At 36.9% G+C, this 20,616-nt stretch overlaps 2 protein-coding genes across 5 annotated transcripts; one reads left to right on the forward strand and one right to left on the reverse strand.

Moving 5' to 3' along the window:
• The first annotated feature begins 54 nt into the window (after window positions 1–54).
• Window positions 55–14,464, forward strand: nlrc3 (NLR family, CARD domain containing 3). 2 transcript variants are annotated; one of them, XM_067378045.1, is made up of 19 exons: window positions 55–492; window positions 5,763–5,938; window positions 7,192–7,452; window positions 7,532–9,323; window positions 9,451–9,537; window positions 9,770–9,853; window positions 10,264–10,347; window positions 11,193–11,276; window positions 11,350–11,433; window positions 11,525–11,608; window positions 11,693–11,776; window positions 11,865–11,948; window positions 12,082–12,165; window positions 12,336–12,419; window positions 12,493–12,576; window positions 12,666–12,749; window positions 13,525–13,608; window positions 14,013–14,096; window positions 14,329–14,464. In XM_067378045.1, the coding sequence occupies exons 2-19, from the start codon at window positions 5,845–5,847 to the stop codon at window positions 14,417–14,419; spliced, it is 3,417 nt and encodes a 1,138-aa protein (XP_067234146.1). In that variant the 5' UTR covers window positions 55–492; window positions 5,763–5,844; the 3' UTR covers window positions 14,420–14,464. The 2 variants fall into 2 exon arrangements, with proteins under 2 accessions (XP_067234146.1, XP_067234145.1); XM_067378044.1 differs by lacking the exon at window positions 14,329–14,464 and having other exon boundaries at window positions 14,013–14,226.
• A 378-nt stretch (window positions 14,465–14,842) lies between these two features.
• cluap1 (clusterin associated protein 1) lies at window positions 14,843–20,596 on the reverse strand. 3 transcript variants are annotated; one of them, XM_067378046.1, is made up of 13 exons: window positions 20,541–20,596; window positions 20,098–20,158; window positions 19,798–19,909; window positions 19,543–19,627; window positions 19,189–19,368; window positions 18,920–19,099; window positions 17,637–17,770; window positions 17,370–17,511; window positions 16,897–16,969; window positions 16,711–16,821; window positions 16,554–16,606; window positions 15,984–16,043; window positions 14,843–15,039 (listed from the first exon to the last, which is right to left on the reverse strand). In XM_067378046.1, the coding sequence occupies exons 2-13, from the start codon at window positions 20,117–20,119 to the stop codon at window positions 14,851–14,853; spliced, it is 1,341 nt and encodes a 446-aa protein (XP_067234147.1). In that variant the 5' UTR covers window positions 20,120–20,158; window positions 20,541–20,596; the 3' UTR covers window positions 14,843–14,850. The 3 variants fall into 3 exon arrangements, with proteins under 3 accessions (XP_067234147.1, XP_067234148.1, XP_067234149.1); XM_067378047.1 differs by lacking the exon at window positions 20,541–20,596 and adding an exon at window positions 20,421–20,501; XM_067378048.1 differs by lacking the exon at window positions 15,984–16,043.
• Window positions 20,597–20,616: the final 20 nt, after the last annotated feature.

Here is a 20,616-nt window from a genome sequence, read left to right on the forward strand (position 1 = left end):
TTTTCTGTTTTGCATAAGATTTTTTTTCTTTGACCTTAGTGTTTCTGTTATTAACTTCACACAGCTGTACTCATGTGTGAATGTGTGTTTTTGTTTCTGAACATTTGCACAGTCCAGTGCTTTATGTAGAGCAAGCGTGTGTGTGTGTGTGTATTTGTATGCGGTTTTGTGCACACAATGACAGCATGTCAGACGATGCTACACGTCAAAAGTGCATCTGTGGCCTGCTGCACAGGAAGAGAAGGAGGTGCGACAGGAAGGATAGAAAGAGAGGGAAAGAAAAAGACAGACGTTGCGTGACAGAGACACTCAAACAGAGAAAAGTGTCGAATGGAAGATGAAGATGAGGTCTGTGAGAAGTAGGGTAGAGATGAGCGGAGGTTAGCAGACGGCAGTGAAACTTTCTGTACTCAAAAACACTCCTGCTGCTGCTGTTGTTGTGTGTTTGGAGCCTCCAAATCTGAAGAACAACAAGACTGGACTGAATCAACAGTGAGTGTTCAGTTTCCTCAATGTAGCTGGCTGTCTGAATGTTGTGAATAACGATAACAGCATCTATCTGTCTTTCTGTCTGCCTATCATTCTATCTATCTGTCTGTCTGACTCATATATTTATATATATATTGGTTCCAAATTTGTATCAATTTTACGGGTAGTCCACTGTATGAAGAATTTTTGGGTATAATATGTCACATTTTACTTTATTTTGCTATCCTCACTCACATAAATGAACTATAGCGTCCTGCACCCACTAGTAAAAATATATCAAATATGTCTGCTTATTATCAGTATTCTATATTACAGTTTTTCTCTGTCGCTTTTTGGCTCAATTTGTCTCTCTCAAAACAACATGTTCAGGTCTCTGAACAATTAGAATTTTGAATTTCTTATTGATTTAAGCAAATTGCACGTGTTTTGGCACATGCATGCAAAAGCATTAGTACATTGTCTACAATTTGCACAATAACTAAATGCTCATGGCTTGTTGATCAAAACTGAATAGTGAAATTGTCAAACTCTTCACAACTTCTAAACATTCTTTCGTCGTCTGAGCCTTTGCGTGCTAAATGATCCGTTCAGTGATCAAAATCTATCAGACATGCATATACTGTATATTCCATAAATATCTGAATGGGATGTTTGTAATCTGCTGGCAAATGACTTGCCATTTTAATGAATAGGAATAACAATCTTACCAATCAACCAATCAAATTTGGAGGCATGCACTGTATATGGAGTTTGCTGACAGCACAATCACTAGCATTTGTAAATATGGAAGAGCGTCTAAACCCTAAACACTACGTAGTACTAAATTAATGAATTTGTGTTATTCAGTACATTTATTTTTGTAGAAATGTGTTACACGCAAACTAAAAATACACTGTTGCTTTTTTAGTGGAAGAGATATGTAATAAATGGTGGTGGTGGTGGTGTTAGAGGAAGACATGAGTGTGTAAAAATGATTCATAAATACTACAGTATTACAGTATTGACTTTTCCTAGTAAATCTTTCTTATACTGTTGAAATCTGTATATAAAAAGCTTAGTGTGATACACAAGCGCATTCAGCGCGACAAAACTGACATTCTTGTATATAGAAAGCAGTCAGGGTCAACAAAACAGTTGAACAAACATGAAATTTGTATATATAGCCTAACAAATATTTCCAGGGTGAAAAAACATCTAAAATTTTTAACCAGTGTGGCTCACACGATGACAAACACACTTTTTATTTTGGTTGCATTTGCCAATTTACTGACACAATAGCTAGGTTACAATAGCAAGTCCCTCTGTAGTCAACATTTTTTTCCTTTAAAGGTGCCATCAAACAAGATGGCACCTTGTTTTTTTAAAAGATGTAATATAAGTCTAAGGTGTCTCCTGAATGTGTCTGTGAAGTTTCAGCTCAAAATACCCCATAGATTTTTTTAAATTAATTTTTTAAACTGCCTATTTTGGGGCATAACTAGAAATGCGCTGATTCAGGGCTGCTGCCCCTTTAAATCGCGTGCTCCCCGCCCCCTCCCGAGCTCTCGACTCTATATACATTGCATAAACAAAGTTTACACAGCTAATATAACCCTCAAAATTGATAATGCATCGGATTATGTGAGTATTGTATTTATTTGGACGTTTACATTTGATTCTGAAAGAATTTGAGGCTGTGATCCGTGGCTAATGGCTAATGCTACACTGTTGGAGAAATTTATAAAGAATGAAGTTGTGTTTATGCATTATACAGACTGCAAGTGTTTAATAATGAAAATAACGACAGCTTTTGTCTCCGTGAATACAGTAAGAAACGATGGTAACTTTAACCACATTTAACAGTACATTAGCAACATGCTAACGAAACATTTAGAAAGACAGTTTACAAATATCACTGAAAATATCATGATATCATGGATCATGTCAGTTATTATTGCTCCATCTGACATTTTTCGCTATTGTTCTTGCTTGCTTACCTAGTCTGATGATTCAGCTGTGCACATCCAGACGTCCTGCCCTTGTCTAATGCCTCGATCATGGGCTGGCATATGCAAATATTGGGGGCGTACATATTAATGATCCCGACTGTTACGTAACAGTCTGTGTTATGTTGAGATTCGCCTGTTCTTCTGAGGACTTTTAAACAAATGAGATTTATATAAGAAGGAGGAAACAATGGAGTTTGAGACTCACTGTATGTCATTTCCATGTACTGAACTCTTGTTATGTAACTATGCCAAGATAAATTCAATTTTTAATTCTAGGGCACCTTTAAAACTCATCTTTGATCACCAAAATGACAGTTTTTTTTCCTCTGAAAAATATCTTCATGCCTTAAAATAGCTTGAATGTAACCCTACTCTCTTGCTTCATTTATTATACGCGGATCTATGAATATGCTAATTAGCCCCGCCTCCACTCACTCGCGCGAGATATCCACTCGGTCAACTTACTGAGGTAAACGCTGCACAATGGTATCGCTCTTTACAGCGTCGGACACATAATGGTAATTAATATGATTAGTCTTTTGCTTGACTTTGTTATCAAACTGTTAAAAATGTGTTGCTAATGCACGACTTCCTTGCTTCAGAGCGTCGTAGTTAATTACATGCTAAAGCCCGCCAGCACGTTGACGTGATTGGTTGCAAGGTAGTTTGTGAAGTAGTTTGTGATTTCAAACCTATATTTCAAACCATAGACTGTAAATAATATATATATATATATATATATATATATATATATATATATATATATATATATATATATTTTAAACTGTCGTTTTTCACTGCAGTTTTAAAGAGAAAATCGTCATCAATGGTGTTGGCTTATGAATTTGCACATGGTTTGTCTTAAATCATATTAAAAACACCACATTGACATATAAACAACATTAAATACCTGATTTTCGCCACAGGGGGACTTTAAATGTAGTTAATACATTTTGCAGACATGCAATAGAGCTCTAACATGGTAATTAATATTACTAATGTAAAATCAGTTTCTTTGTGCATTTTAAAGAATAATGCTGTTGTTTTAGGTACTGCCTGTGCACAACTCACCACCATGATTGTTATAGGGTATTCTGTGTGGTTTCTAGGCTATTTAGATGGTTGCTAGGGTCTCTAGATTTAAAAGTAACTGATATTTTAGACTGAGGAAGCTCTAATTACCATGGTGTATATTTGTAAGGGCCTGATGTGTGATCACTTACCTGTTATGTTACATGATTGGTGGATGCCATACCATCTGATTTCCTTGTTGGTTATTGTTAAATTTGAATTTTGCCCTTTGTTTGCATTGAATGAGTCTCTGTGCACCTGTAATCTCTCAGCCCTGATGAAGACCTGTGTGCTTAAAACACTTTGGCAAAATAAACAGGACTATTTTTTGCTGATTTGCTGGTATTTATTGTTCCAAAAATACTTTTGCTTTTTCCTTCCACACACTTTGTTGATTCTGTGAAGCTCCACCAGAACAGAATATTTGTAAGGGTTCAGCTAATACTAAAAACCCAACTGTGGGAAAAATTATTCTTGCTATATATTTTATTAGAATGTCACTAAGGAAGTTACATACTGATGTGAGAAGACGTTTAGGCCAGTTTACACTTTGAGTGAAAGTGTTACACGGACACAAACACTGCTCATCTGTAACTAACTGCGCATTTCATACATCTTAATGAACTGATTAAGACATTTATAATATTACAACCATTTCTATTTCTTTTGAACTTTGTATTCATAAATGTATCCTGAAAACAACAATGTATCTCAGTTTCCACAATAATATGAAGCAGCTCAACTGTTTTCAACATTGATAATAATCAGAAATGTTTCTTGAGCAGCAAATCAGCATATTAGAATGATTTCTGAAGGATCATGTGACACTGAAGACTGGAGTAATGATGCTGAAAATTCAGCTTTGATCACAGGAATAAATTACATTTCACAATATATTCAAATATAAAACAGTTATTATAAATTGAAATAATATTTCACAATATTACTGTTTTTACTGTATGACACCTTGAACATTTAATTCATTAATACAGTTTATTTACTATAATTAAAAAAATGGTAATAAAATATGACAAGATCAAGAGAGTTAAACTGTGTCAGAAAAAAATTAATCCTAATGATGTCAGATAACACTGAAGCAAAACATGGTCAGGTCAAAGTGTCTGAATAATTTTTGGTTCCAAAATTTGTATCAATTTCCACTGTATGAAGAATGTTTGGGTATAATATGTCACAGTTTATTTTGCTATCCTCACTTACATAAATGAACTATAGTGTCCTGCACCCACTAGTAAAAATATATCAAAAATATCAAAAATGTCTGAATAATTTTTGGTTTGACTGTATATATATATATACACACACACACACACACACATATAGATAGACACACATATATATACACATACATATATATATATATATATATATATATATATATATATATATATACACACACACACACATATATATATATATATATATTCTCCTTTAACTGGACTTAATTTCAAGGTCTGTTTAATAGGAAGCCACATTATTGATAGATATGACTGATGTATTTGATCATCACTTGCTTCTTCAAACTTGCTGCTAACTCTTCTAAATCTATAGGCTACTTGATCTCAATCGTGAGGTTTTCAGTTTGTTCTTCAGGGGTTTCGGCATGAACCTCAGCAGCTGCTGCAGAACGTCTGAAGCAAACGTTCTGCTGACTTCGCCGTTTCTTTCTGCTGTTGTGTGTCTGTCGTAGAAGGTCATGGTTACAGTTTCTACCTCACCTGAACTCCTGTTTGTGTATTTTTTGTTTTCTTATTTTGAGGTCACATGCTATGCAGATTGTTTTGTTAATAGAAATATATCTTATTGTGGCATACAATTTTCAGTTTTCTTAACTCTACGGGCTTCAAACCTGCGCCTCACATCTGTCTCGGACAGATGTCGTGCTGTAGCCATAGTAACACAGTGTTTTGTTGATGCATGTGGGTAATGAGGTTCAGACTTGGTTTCCACTGAACTGATATTTGCTGGAAATGAACACCCCTGTTACTTTATTGGTACTATAACATCACTCTAGTGTTAGAAATGACAAAATATACATCTAAGAAAATGTGATCAATGTCTGATCAATGTGTGAAATGTGTGATCAATGTTTGTGCAAATCTTGCATCCACAATGCCACACTGCTGACCGCATCCATCCGATCGTTGTGCGTTGTGTCTGTGTGCTGCTGATTTTTGCATGGTCTGTCTGTTACAGGGGAATGGATCCTACTGAATCACGCTGAGGGTCTGATTCCCACAAACACCTGGACACGCGTTCCTTTTAGCGCTCTGCTGGGATGGCTAGACATGACCATATCCCATGGCAGGAGTACTGCTACCTGGATCTGAAGTCCAATGCTCAAAAACAAGAGACTAGCAAAAGGATGGAAGGTAAAGATAGAGAGCCCACAATCATATCATATTTCATTTATATTCAACATTTTATATATAAATAGGTTTAGATATTAGCATAAATGTTTTTTATTGCATTTTTTGTTACATTCTTACAATCAGTATTTGATATTTATCACCAAATACTGTACAGTTTCTGTCTATATTTACCATTTAGATGACTTTTCCCATCATTTAGCACCAACTTGGAATAGATTATGGCAAAGACTCTTTTAAGAGTTAATTAGTTGCATTTTCTGCTTGTACACAAGCAACTTTAGCAGATCTGTGTGTCAAAAAAAAACTTTACTTTTTATGTAATATTTTTATATTTATCATATATTTGCATCTATAAATATATTTGTATTTAATATTTGTATCAATTTTTTATATATAATGAAGTAACATAAATTTATAATACTGACAATGTCTCAGTTATCAACCATTAATATTAAATATTAAAATATACATGTGCATAAAACATGTATTTTTGTTTTTAATGTTGTAATATTTTTATATATATGTATTTGTAAATATGTTTGTATTTATTATTTTTGATTAAAAAAGTAGTACAGATTTTAATACTGACAATTTTTTTTTGAATAAGCCATATCAGCTATAAATATTAAATATTAAAATGTATACATTTTAAAAAATATATATATTAAAATATTAACAATAAGGTGACAATTTGTTAACATTGCTTAACATAAACTAACATTGAAAAATACTTCTAAAACATTTATTAATCTTAGTTGTCAAATTTCAGCATTTACTAATGCACTATTAAAATCAAAAGTTATATCTATTAATATTATTTAATGAACTTGAGCTAATAATGAAGAGTTATATTTTTATTAACTAATGTTAAGATGAATAAATACTGTAACAAATGTATTGCTCTAATGCATTAACTAATGAGACCTTATTGTAAAGCTTAGTTGGGGACACTTGACATTTGACTTGACATTTGATATTCAACAGTGCTTTGATCTGCCTGCATTGACACTATCCTTTAAAAGCTGCTGTGCAGCCAAAATAATGTACCAGTTATCAATGTAGTGCTGCTTTGACACAATCTACATTGTAAAAAGTGCTATATAAATAAAGGTAACTTGACTTGACTAAAGTGTTACTGAACTAATTATCAGTGCTAAACAAAAAATCAGTATCTGTGCATCCCTATTTCTAAAAACGTATGCTACATGTTCTTTGTGTATGAATGTTTGTGTGTGTGTGTGTTTGTTCCTCAGATTCTGGGTGGTTACGCAGACACCAGGTGTTGTTGCAAAGGTTCTTATCCTCCTCCATTTTGGTAAATGTGGTCCATCACATGAGAAAATCAGACCTGCTCAGTGCACAGGAGGTGGGGCACATCCAGGAAATGGGGTCTTTGAAGGATAAAGTGCATGTATTGGTGGAGTTCCTGTCTGTCACTGATCCACATGGCGCCGCCCTTCAGGCTTATCTTCAAAGTTCACACCTGACTGAGTACAACCTTATAACCGTACATGGTATGCGTGATTTTATTTGTTATTTTAAAATACTTTTTCTATCCCTGAGTTCCTTACGTCTCCCTCTTTCTCTCCACAGACTCTGTCGTTCGACCACATAAAGACGCTCTCCTTCAGCGACTCAAAGATGATGACAATTCGTTCGCGCAAGCCGGCGGTAACTCGCACGGTTCCGCTTTTCTCCTTATAGAGAGTGTATCTGACCTACAGCAGCGAGAACACGACCTCGTACAGGTGTCAGTCAACAGAGGGGCGGGGCCTCTTCACGGTCGAGCACTGGGATTGGACAAGCTTATTGCGCCGTTGACGAGGGTTAGCACCGCCCCACGTGTGACACTGACAGTGGGCGTGGCTGGCAGCGGGAAGACCCGAATGGTCCACCGTTTCATCCGACTTTGGTGCAGCGGACAGATCTATCCAGAGCTGAGTCTTGCGATTCCCATTGCATGCTGGGAATTGAGCAGTTTCGATCGGTTATCGGTCGAGCGCTTGCTGCGGTTGTTCGTTCCCTATGATAACGTGGACGTAATTATCTCTAATGAGTCCTGCAAAGTATTGCTCATTTTGGATGGATTGGAAGAATTTCGCCAATCACTGGATTTCTCAGATGCCCCGCCCACTAGCGACCCTCGTCGCGAAATACCAGTGTCGGACCTCATTACGAATATTGTACGAGGTAACCTTTTGCCAGGGGCAACGCTCTGGCTTTTGTCAAGGCCTGGCATTGGGGCGAAAGTTCCGGCGGGATTGGTCGATCGTGTGACCGAAGCCCCGCCTTTTTCGCGAACGCAAATAAAGGATTATATTAATCATTGTATTACGAACACGTTAGATGAGTACTCATTATCGCAAGAGAGCTCATCGTCTCAAACGTACATGCCTGAGGATGTCTCCTCCCAAGTGTGGACTTACCTGAATTCTCAGAAACCGTTGCTTATTTTGTCTTCCGTCCCCGCGGTTTGCCACATTATCATAACTACGATGTCGCGCCTTTTAAAGCTGGAGTCGGATTCAACGCCCCTCCCCCGGACTCTAACAGAAGTCTACGCCCACTACTGTTGGCCACACCTCTCTGGATCAGACCCGGCCAGTGGCGGCATCAGGAAGTCGCTGAGCACTCTAGGTCGTCTTGCGTTTTATAGCCTCTTACGGCGACGGCATACATTCAGCGAGGCCGAATTGCGAACTTACGGTGTCGACGTACCACCTCAGGTCGGGACTCTCGGACACCGCATCCTCCAGCGCAAGCAAAGCTGGTCATCCGATAGCGTCGTGTGGCAGTTCACACACACGTCTGTGCAGGAATACCTGGGAGCTCTTTTTTACTACGTTTCGTCAAGGCGTGGGATGTTCGATCTGTTCTCCGAAAGTAGTGTTTCGTGGCCCCGAATCGGCTTCCACAGCCACTACCGCGCTGCGCTGCAGAAAACCAACCAATCGGACGCCGCCACGCAAGGCAACCTCGACCTCTTCATGCGCTTCCTGTCAGGGCTGCTGTCTCCGGCGGTCACCGCTTTGCTAGGTGGTCCTCTGGGCGTTTCCCGCGAGGAGCAGGTGAACCACCGCACCGCGGCGACGACTTTGCTTCAGAATACGGTGACGGGGACAGGAGGCGACGCCGTAAGCATGCGCAGCGTCACAATGGTGACGTGTTTGGCGGAGCTGCAACAAGGGGAGTGGCTACGCTCAGTAGAGGAGGATCTCATGAACTGCGGCCTGCGGGGAAAGCTGAAGGGCGGAGTTTGTTCTGTGCTAGCTTACTTGTTGCAAGTATCAGATGCATGTACAGAAGAAACGCAACTGTCGAATTGTCTAGACTCCTCCTCCCTGAAGAGGCTCCTCCCACAGCTGCTGTACTGCAGTAATCTGAGGTAAAGCATGTATGTTTATACATATATTCTTAGGTGTTTGTAAAGAAAAGCCCCTTAACACACTTTGAGTGTGGAATAAACTAATATTTTTCCACATCTTGTATGTACTTTTAACTATGGATTGCAGAATGGAAAACAATGAATTTAAGGAAGGCGCCATGGAGCTGTTGGGAAGTCTGCTGAGTGCTAAAGAGTGCCATATTCAGATACTCAGGTACCAGTGTTATTTTTTAGTATCATTAATTCACAATTATAGTTTTATGTTTACAGTTTCATTTTAGTTTATTTTGTTGTGTTTTTTTATTTTTATTTCAAGTAACAAAAAGTTTTTTTTAATGGTTTTAATTTTAGTTTTAGTTAGTGATAATAACCCTGTGAGGTACACACACACATAAATCCTATTACAGTCTTTAACGTGTTTAACTCACTTTCTCTCTCTTTTCTAGTCTGGCTGACAACTTAATCAGCAGTAAAGGAGTTAAACCACTCAGTCGGGCTCTACTCGTCAACCGAACCCTCACAGCCCTGGAGTCAGTAACTTTATTATGAAATATTACCTTTTTTGTATTTGTATATTGTATTTTTATACATTGTATTGTGTTTTTGGTAACACTTTATTTTAATGGTACCTTTTGAACATTCTGTTGACTATAAGTAACTTTGTAACTACATGTCAACTTATTCTAACTCTAACCCTACCAGTCTACTAATACTCTACTACTACTCTAATAAGAGTTAGTTGACATGTAGGTGCAATGTTACTTCTAGCCAACAGAATGTGTTAAAGGGACCATCAAAATAAAGTGAAACCATGTTTTCGATGTTGTATTTTGAGCTGGTCATTGAATATTATGTATGAATACTGTGCCCTTGATCCTTATAAGCTGAATCAACTGGGGAAATTAAGGGTGTTAAATAAGATAGATCTTGTTTCTTTTAGCCTCCGTGGCAACAACATCGGCGCCAAGGGAGCAAAGACGTTGTGCGAGGCACTAAAAATGAACCAGGTCCTCGTGTCAGTCAAGTGAGTTCTAATAAACCATTATAGAATTGTGACAGCTGTAATTTATAATATAATATAATATAATATAATATAATATAATATAATATAATATAATATAATATAATATAATATAATATAATATAATATAATATAATATGATATAATATAATATAATATAATATAATATAATATAATATAACTAGTGCTGTCAAATTGATTAATCACGATTAATCGCATCTAACATAAAAGTTTGTATATATGTGTGTGTGTATATGTATATATATATATATATATATATATATACTCACACATATTATAAATTTACATACTTTTAAGTTAAATGCAATTAATCACGATTAATCGATTTGACAGCACTAAATATATAATATAATTAGTGCTGTCAAATTGATTAATCATGATTAATCGCATCTAACATAAAAGTTTGAATATATGTGTGTGTGTATATGTGTATATATATACTCACACATATATATTTACATACTTTTAAGTTAAATGCGATTAGTCACAATTAATTGATTTGACAGCACTAAATATAATATAATATAATTAGTGCTGTCAAATTGATTATAAATAAATATAATTGTTACAGCTATATTTTTATATTATAATATTTATAATAAATAAAATTAATTTGTTCATATTATTTATAAAATAAAATACATTATTTTAAAATATATATATATGTTAGATATATATATATTTTAGATTTTTAAAAAATCTTAAAAAAATGTAATCTTAAACTTTAAGTCCTACAGTTTTTAATTTGTATATGCTTGTGTGCACATATGCGGGCATGTGTGTGTTTGTGACTGGATGTGTGTGCATGTGTGTGTTGATTCATGTAGTTTGCAGAGTAACCACATAGAGGATGAAGGTGCTCGTGCGCTGGCAGAGGTTCTTCAATCAAACCGAAAGCTCACCACATTGAAGTGAGTCTGTGTTTCAGTGTGTGTTTGTGTGCTTTAACAGAGCGTCATAAACACAAATCTTCATGCATTGCAGTCTTCAGAAGAACGGCATCGGACCAGAAGGTGTGAAAAAAATCGCAGACGCCCTCACAAAGAATCAAACTCTTCAGGATCTCAAGTAAGATTCTGCTCAAAGTCTGATTGAGTGATTGACAGATAGATGAAACTCTACATTGTGAATAATTCTGTGTGTGTGAATGTTTCTACAGTGTATCCAGCAATCATCTGGGTGATTTGGGAACCGTGGCTCTGGCTCAAGCGCTTATGGTCAACCACGTTCTCCACACGCTCAGGTAAAACACACTCAATCGGCAAGTTCCTTACAATCCACTGCAGACGCACCTTGCTGAATGAATGTGTCTCTCTTCCTGGTTTAGTCTTCAGAGTAACTCTGTGAGTGATAGAGGCATTAAAGCTCTCTCTCACGCTCTTCAGTCAAACCGAGGACTCAGCTGTCTGAAGTATGTCAATACAAGCCCATTTCAAACACCACAGTATTATGTTCTGGCTAAGATTTAATGCTATTTTTGTGTATATATTTGGTGGTAGTCTAAGGGAGAATTCAATAGGAGTTTCTGGTGCCAAAGACATCGCCAAAGCCTTAAAAGTCAACACTTGTCTTAAAGAGCTTGAGTAAGTACACACAAAATACATGTTTAATTATATATATATATATATATATATATATATATATATATATGTGTGTGTGTGTGTGTGTGTGTGTTAGCTCACTTCTTCTAATCATTTATCTGTGTTTGTGTTTAAGTCTGACCGCTAATCTTCTTCATGATGAGGGGGTGACGGCCATCGCTGAAGCCATGAGGGTCAACAGAGCGATCACCTCCTTACAGTGAGTTAAAGAAACTGAATTTAAGACAATAGAGACAAACTAATGAGAAGCTCAAAGATGAACTTTGTTACTGGCAGTCAGGAAATGATATAATCTAGATCAGGATGTGATGTCATCTGTGTTAGGATGTGAAGTCATGCTGTATGTGTGTGTGTGTGTGTGTGTTTCAGTCTCCAGTGGAACTTCATGAAGGCTGGAGCAGCTAAAGCTTTAGCACAGTCTCTCATGAGCAACACCTGCATCCAGCTGCTGGAGTAAGACTGTCTATTCTACATCCTCATGCATGTCTCAGGTTTATAGAGTGTATGATGAATGTTTTCCTCTCAGTCTGCAGGAGAACGCTCTCGGTGATAATGGCGTCATTGCTCTGGCCTGTGCTCTGAGGTCAAACTCTTCTCTCAGTGTGCTCTAGTGAGTCTCATTTCAGCTCTCTTCATATTTCATGGTTGTTTGGTAAAGCTTGTTGTGTCTGACGTTGTGTGTGTGTGTGTGTTTTGTAGTCTTCAGGGTGTATCAGCAGGTAAATCAGGGGCCGTTGCACTAGCCAACGCTCTGGTGGTCAATGAAACTCTTCATACACTAGAGTAAGTCTTCATTTTTACGTAAAAAAAATCCATCTATCCGTCCATCTGTCTGTTTATCTGTCTGTCCATCTATTTATTCATCTGTTTATCCATCCATCCATCCATCCATCGCTCCATTCATCTGTCAGTCCTTCCATCCATCCATCTGTCCATCCACCCATTGGTCCTTCCATCCATCCATCTGTACATCCATCCATCTATCCGTCAGTCCATCTATTCACCTGTCAGTCTTTCCATCCATCCAATCACCCATCCGTCGGTCCTTCCATCCATCCATCGGTCCTTCCATCCATCCATCCATCCATCCATCCTTCAATCCTTCCATCCATCCATCGGTCCTTTTATCCATCCATTCGTCCATTTGTCCATCTGTCGGACCTTCCATCCATCCGTCCATCCATTGGTCCTTCCATCCTTCCATTTGTTGGTCCATCCATCCGTTGGTCCATCCATCCAACCATCCATCATCTGTTGGTCCATCCATCCATCCATCCATCTATCTATAGTTCTGTTAGTCCATCTATCATCCATCCATCCGTCCTTCCATCTGTCTATCTATCTATTGTTCTGTTAGTCCATCCATCCATCCATCTATCCGTCCGTCCACTTGTCCATCCGTCGGTCCTTCCATCCATCTGTCCTTCCATCTATCCATCGGTCCTTCAATCCTTCCATCCATCCATCTATCCATCCATCTGTCTATCTATTGTTCTGTTAGTCCTTCCTTCCATCTATTTATCCATCTATTCATCCAATATTTTTGTTGTTGTTTTAGTCTGCGTGGCAACTCCATTGGGATGGAAGGAGCGAAGGCATTTTCCAGCGCTCTGAAGAACAACAGGAGTTTGAGAAGTCTGAAGTATGTCCACAGGATTCTTTGATCATTTATCTGAAATAGAAATCTTTTCTAACATTCTAAGTATTTTACTGACACTTCTGACCAATTTAATGCATCGTGCTGAATAAAAGTATTTCGTTAGCCTCATAGCATAATTGCCCAGATCATATTTCAAAGGCAGATATCACAATTTGGCCAAAAAATTACTTAGGCAATTATGCTATGAGGCTAACAATTTGTTTCTTAAACATTAAAACAAGTGCAAATAAATATTGGCACGTGAAATAAACTAGCATGTAAAAAAAAAAAATTTAATGCTGAAAATCTTAGCATGAGAAGATGCTTGTGAGTAACAAGAGTAGATTGTATTTCTACACCCAAACAGAACATGAACATTGAAATAGTGTATTTGCACGTGTTTGTAGTCTACAGGAGAATTCTCTGGGGATGGACGGAGCGATCTTCATCGCGACTGCGCTGAGAGGAAACCATCAGCTCACCTACATCAAGTCAGTCTGTGTGTCTGTCTGTTTGGGTTTATGTGTGAACCGCCATCTGTGTCTGAGAGGTTCAACCACAGGGTGTCACGATAGCATGGCACGTGTGATAGTATTTTGCAGTGTGTGAGGCTGTGAATCTGAAGACTGATCATTTATAATCTGCAGCGAATGGCACATTTCATGGCACGTGATTGTTCCTGTGCGAGATTTGGCTGTGATGTGTTATGTTTTTCTGTTTCAGTCTCCAGGGTAACGGCATCGGGGAATCGGGGGCAAAGGTCGTATCGGATGCCATCAAAGCTGGTGCACCAGATTGTGTGGTGGATATCTAGCACACACGTACAAATGAATATGTTAAAACAAAGATGTTTATGTAGTCTTATTCATGTAAATATTTTTGTATTAATAAGTTTATGTATTAAAGTTGTGTAATAATAAATGTTTATTTTATATAACAGTACTGACAGAGATGTTGCCTTAATAAAACACACAATACAACAATTTTGTTAAACTATCACTCAGATGAATCCAAATAACTGGCAATTGAACAGGCAGCTACACTTGAATACAAACATATTCATATATTGGAAATTAAATTTTGGTATTTACATATATTTACTTTTTCCATGTCATGTAAATTATCACATTCAGTTTGATGCAGCAATTTACATTGAACTGATTCATGAAAAGTTCAAATAAATTCAAGAAGTTCCACTGAACGTGTTTTTCCATGTTAGCGTAATAATGTCATTTAAGTTGTCTGTTAAAAATCATTATCACTCTCCTCAAGGATTTGTGGGTGCAGTGACCGCTTTGACCGTCCAGGTTTGGCAGAGGAGCCCTCCAGACTGTCATTATCTTCATCCAGATCCTCGTTTTCCTCTTCCTCTTCATCTTCGTCTTCCTCACCATCTTCATCATCATCGTCTACGTCAATCTCGCTATCCTCTGACTGCAAACCAAAGCACATTGTGAATTATAAAACAGAAGACGCACACACAGCGGTCAGTGGATGGTCACTGGAACGAGGCTCAATCAATATCCCTAATTCAGAATTATTAGAATTAGTAATTATAAGAACATCCAGGAGTTCACACTCACACACAAATATGCCAATTTTGTTATTAACTAAAAAAAATATCGATTTTGTTAATTTAAATAAAGCTATTTTTATAAAATATAAATATTAAATGAAAAACGTAAACTTTGACCAAAATATTAATAAATACTATAAAGGCCTAATATATAAATACTATAAAGAATGATATCTATAACAATAAATATATTGCCATCCACACCAGCGCACATCATTCTGTTTATAAGCACATGCTGCATTTTTGTCATCTGCCGCTTTAAATGCATGAGCTATATAAAAAAAAAAAGTATGAACGGGACACACTACGGTCTCGTGGACTTAACGGACATGCACACGCACATGTGGCAGCCATTGTTAGTCCAAAAGTGCATAGAAGTGTGCCATTTGGGATTCAGCCACGCAGAACTCCTCATTCTGAACAACTTTGCCTCTAAAACCGCCTCTGTCCACCTACTCGTTTGTTAAATATTGGAGATTTCAAAAACCAACTTTGGCGAACTAGTCCTAGGTGTCTGGCTCAACCTCGATAACTGTTTTTAGCTTTTAAAACTATATATTTTCTATGGTAAATTGCCTGTATTGGCTGCAAATGGTCCTTTCCATCTATGATTAAGTTGGTAACAGGCTTACTAATTAAAACATAATACCTTTTTACACATGTGCTTAAAGGCCTTAAAGCGATTGAACCCTGATAAATGCTGCTCGCAGATATATTTGTTATAGTTATCGTCCTTGTATATAAAAATCCACGTCCTAGTATATAAATAACACACACTCACACACACACACACACACACCACCTTTCTTCTCTTTTGCTTCCGGCTGCTGCCGGATAGACGAGTTCGTTCCTTTACGCTGGGCTTGAAGAACGAGTGCAGAGGAAGAGAAAGAGAGATGGAGTGAAAACAGAGTGAATGAAATGAGAGCTGGTGGCATATACAGTGAGAAAAGAAAATGAAAGAACGATCACTGTAGAGAAGTTGTGTAAGATCATGGAGGAAAAACAGGGAAATGGGAAGGAAATAGAAGAGCTTGACCACGATTGGCTAAATAATCTGACAAACTCGGAAGAATATAACAGAATAAATGAGGAAAAGTTGGTTCATTGTTGTTATTGTTAACTAAAACTACAAATACTAAAAATCATTTTCAATTAAAAACTTAGAAATGTTGCCTTGGCAACTAACTGAAATAAGTTGAAATTCTTTAATTACTAAACTAAATTAAAATTAAAACTAATAAAATAAATACAATAATAAAAGTAAAAAGTATAAAATAATTAAAAATATTAATAAATATTTTAAATAATGCTAAATAACATTGTTTCGGTCGGTATGATGTATTATGTATGTGAATGTGTGTGTTTTCACCTCTTCACTGTCTTCTCCCCTCATACTGCCAATGAATCGAGCGCCACCTCGACCTGCAGACATCAAAAACACACAAACACAAATCAAGTCCGATCAGATATATGTGTGAGTGGGGCAGCGGATTATGTGGGGCTCAATGCTGAAGTTCTTCCATCACCTGATATCTGGGCGTGTCGTGCGGGGTGCGCTCTGGGCTGCTGTCCGTCATCTATGTCGCTGTCAGATCCTTCATCCTCGGGTATGTCCACATCTGAGTCTTCATCTTTTGCTACAGAGGAAGAGAACCCGTGAGATCTCTGACAGAGCTCAAATGTGTGTGTGTGTTTGAGTGTGTGTGACCCACCTCCACTCCTCATGAGTCTCTTCTCCTCCTCTTTTAATTTGTTTTGTCTCATTTTCATTGTCATTTCTGCTTCCTGGAAGAAAAAGGCAAAATGATTCTTCAGGGAAACATCAACATAGACTAGTTAAAGTGAATTACTGAGGTGAATTTGGGTGAAATATAACAGGAAGTCTTTGGTCACATTCGACAGTCACATATGACATGTCCCCGGTCACATTCATATGTAAATTTCGTGAGCTTATTTTGTCCATTCAATTGAAATATCTTAATAAGCTCATAAATTTACCTGCTCATAGACCCTCCCTTCGAAGTAATCAGGACAGAAGTGGTTAAAAGTGGTCAAAAGAGACTGTTTAAAACACCAGGTGTAAACGGGAATGTGTCTTCCTTGTCTACTCGTGATCCGATCGACCAAAATGCATCTTAATACCAGGTGTAAACAGTGCCAGAGAGAAGATAAGATGCATTTGTACCTCGAAGCGTTCCTGCTCGGCTCTGTGATAGTCGTCTAGCTGCTGCTCCAGGAAGCTGAGGTTACGGAATTTCTCCACATACGTCTGGTACTGTTTCTGCAAGTCCTCCTCGATCTTCTCGTATTCATCCATAAAAGCTGGACTACATATTCAAACACAGTGTCAGAGAGTGTTTTAATGCATTTAAGTACTAAAATAACTAAAACCTAATAAAAATTTTATAAACATATTTTAAAAAACTAATAAAAATGACAAAAACAAGTTTACCGAACGCTCTGTAGAGTTTGCAAACGCTTCTGGTTTCTCTCCAGGTCCTGTTTCTTCTTCTCAATTTTGGCCTCCAGACTGGCCTCATCTGATGATACGTTATTGAGCAGATCCTTCGTCATTTGGATGCTCTCCTGAACACAGACAAACAAACACACATTCAGTACAGATGCCATTAAGACCCCAAAATAACACCACAATATTCTCCAAAGACGTTCTCCTGTTCTTTTGAGTGGTAAATAATTCAAGTGCGCTACTCACTGAATGCCCTAAAATCAGACTTTTCAAGAACTGACCTGAAAGAGAAAGTGATTTTGAGTTCTTGTAGCCCTCTAGAGACTTGCATAACAAACCTTTAAATAACATTTATGCAACATTTATGGATGATTTTCCTAGTACAGGCATTTTGAAATGATATAAAAATTAAAAAAAAAAAAATCTAAAGCATATAAAAATCAAGATGTAAAGTTTTATAATATTTGTTATTTAATTAATTCCCTCAACAACTGTCATTTTTATTTAAAGTCCAGAATTCCAACGTTCTTGGAAAACCTGGATATATGATGGAATTTTATGTGATTTCTGTTCATGGAAAAGCCATGGAAATTAATACAATTTTATAGGCATTTTCATAATTGTTATATGTCAAGCTGTAAAATATTTTATTGGGTACAAATTGTGATTTGCGACTAAAAAACAAACAAACGTAATCACAAATGAACAGAAAATTGGTGTCAAAGTGTAAACCCTGAAGAACTTTCAGTTATTGAAACTTCTGGAATTATTATTTATTTATAATTATTTTAATATATTGCTACTCCTAGTTTACAAATATAAAGCTTTGTCATTATAACCGAAGTACCACAAATATCTTGGAGGACCTGTGTATATTTGTAGCAATAGCCAACGATACATTGTGTGGGTCAAATTATCGATTTTTCTTTTTATGCCAAAAATCATTAGGATATTAAGTAAAGATCATGTTCCATGAAGATATTTTGTAAATTTCCTACAGTAAATATATCAAAAATGTATTTTTGTGAGTGGATATACATTGCAAAGGACTTCATTTGGACGACGTTAAAGGCTATTTTCTCAGTATTTAGATTTTTTTGCACCATCTTATTCCAGATTTTCAAATAGTAGTATCTCAAACCATAAATCAATGGAAAGCTTATTTATTATCTATTTCAAAATATTGACCCTTATGACTGGTTTTGTGGTCAAGAGTCACATATCATGAAAAACAGGACCTTGTGAACCTGTGAGGATCCGTGTTTTACCGTAACGTCTTTGACGGCCGCTCTCAAGGCTCTCTCTGTCTCAGTGACCTCCAGCGGTCGGGCTATTGCAGCCGTCCTGCTCTCTCTCAGGTCCTCTTCGTGCCCCAGCAGGTCAAACAGAGCTGCTCCCTTTGCTGTAATTTCAGATCCCAGCTGACGAGCCACCTTTAAATCAGCTATCTGCACACACACAAAAACAAAACATCCAAAAATACAATGCAAGTGATTGATTTTGATAAACTCTGCTCGTGTTAGAATTTATGAATTACCTTTGACCCCAGATCAAACTTGAACTTGCTGTTTTCGTCATTGTTCTGGTCACCACTGGCGTTCTCTTTGGTTTTCATGGCATTATAGAGGATGCTGGTGATTTTCAGCATCTCTTTCACAGCGTAACCATCTGCCTGATATAGACGCTTGAGATTCAGCTTCACATGAGCCTTGGTGGCCTAGAGAAACACACAGAGAACATGCAGTGAATTCAGCACTTACTGTACTTTGATAGCTCATGCCTACATCAGAAATAGGAAATAAGTCTACAAATACTGTGAAATATCACGTATTTTGTTAGAAAAAAGCCTAAGTGAGCAGATATGATGAGTATTAACAATAATATAGTTTACCATGAATTGGGCCACAGCTTTGATGAAAAACACCCTGTCTGACTCGGTCTCAACATCACTGGGAATTTCCATCTGAGGTTCATATCTAGGGGAATTAATGCATATAATTAATGAATATTTTTTATAACATTTAATATGACTTTAAACATAACTCAGATTTTTAAAATGCAGTTCTCTCAGCTATTTAACACATTTAGCTCTGAATTTAATTTAAACTTTCATGGTGTCTCTCTGCCAGTCTCTCACATGCATTACCTCTTGACGAGCCAGATGAGAATTTCAGCTACTAAAGGAAAGTTTGGAGATCTGAAGTTTTCCATGGAGATGAGACGAGGATAGCCGAGCGCTCGCATCATCTCTGTAAAATCTACATATCCAAATCATAACATAAATAATCAACAAATATTCATAATACACTCCTTTCAGGAATGCATCAGGGTAAGATTACTTTATACTGAAAGAGTATCTAATTACAAAACATCCCTTCAGTTCTGTTTTATGACCACAAACTGACACTTGTTTCTTATGCAAATATTACAGCAGAGGTTCTCTTACTTCTCAGATCTCTAAAAGACATGATTGCTGTCTTTTAATCCAGTTAACACAAGACTGAAACCTAGAAGACAAGAAGAAAAATGACACTAAAATCCACTTTCCACTTTAATTGTTAATGTACACATAGTTAAGACTTCAAATCTCATTTAAAGATTTTATATATATATATATATATATATATATATATATATATATATATATATATATATATATATATACATACATGAGAGATAATTTTTGAATAACTTGTTGTTGAGGGGAAAATATACTAATTTCAACAGGCAGATAACAGCAGTTAAGCTAGCTTTATAGTTGCGTTTTACCTTCCCTCTCAAATTCATGTCCAAATGCTGCCAATCGACAATTAAAACAAAACTGTTACCGTTTTAGTCATCAATTATGTCAAATAAGAGTAATAATTAGCATAAAAGCGGAATTCTTGCCTTTGCATAAGCGTCTGTTGCTGTGTTCGTCACTATGGCATCCAAACGGACCTATGGGAACCCAATAAGGACAAAC

Source organism: Chanodichthys erythropterus, chromosome 23, assembly GCF_024489055.1.
Source record: "Chanodichthys erythropterus isolate Z2021 chromosome 23, ASM2448905v1, whole genome shotgun sequence".
Classification (NCBI taxonomy): domain Eukaryota; kingdom Metazoa; phylum Chordata; class Actinopteri; order Cypriniformes; family Xenocyprididae; genus Chanodichthys; species Chanodichthys erythropterus.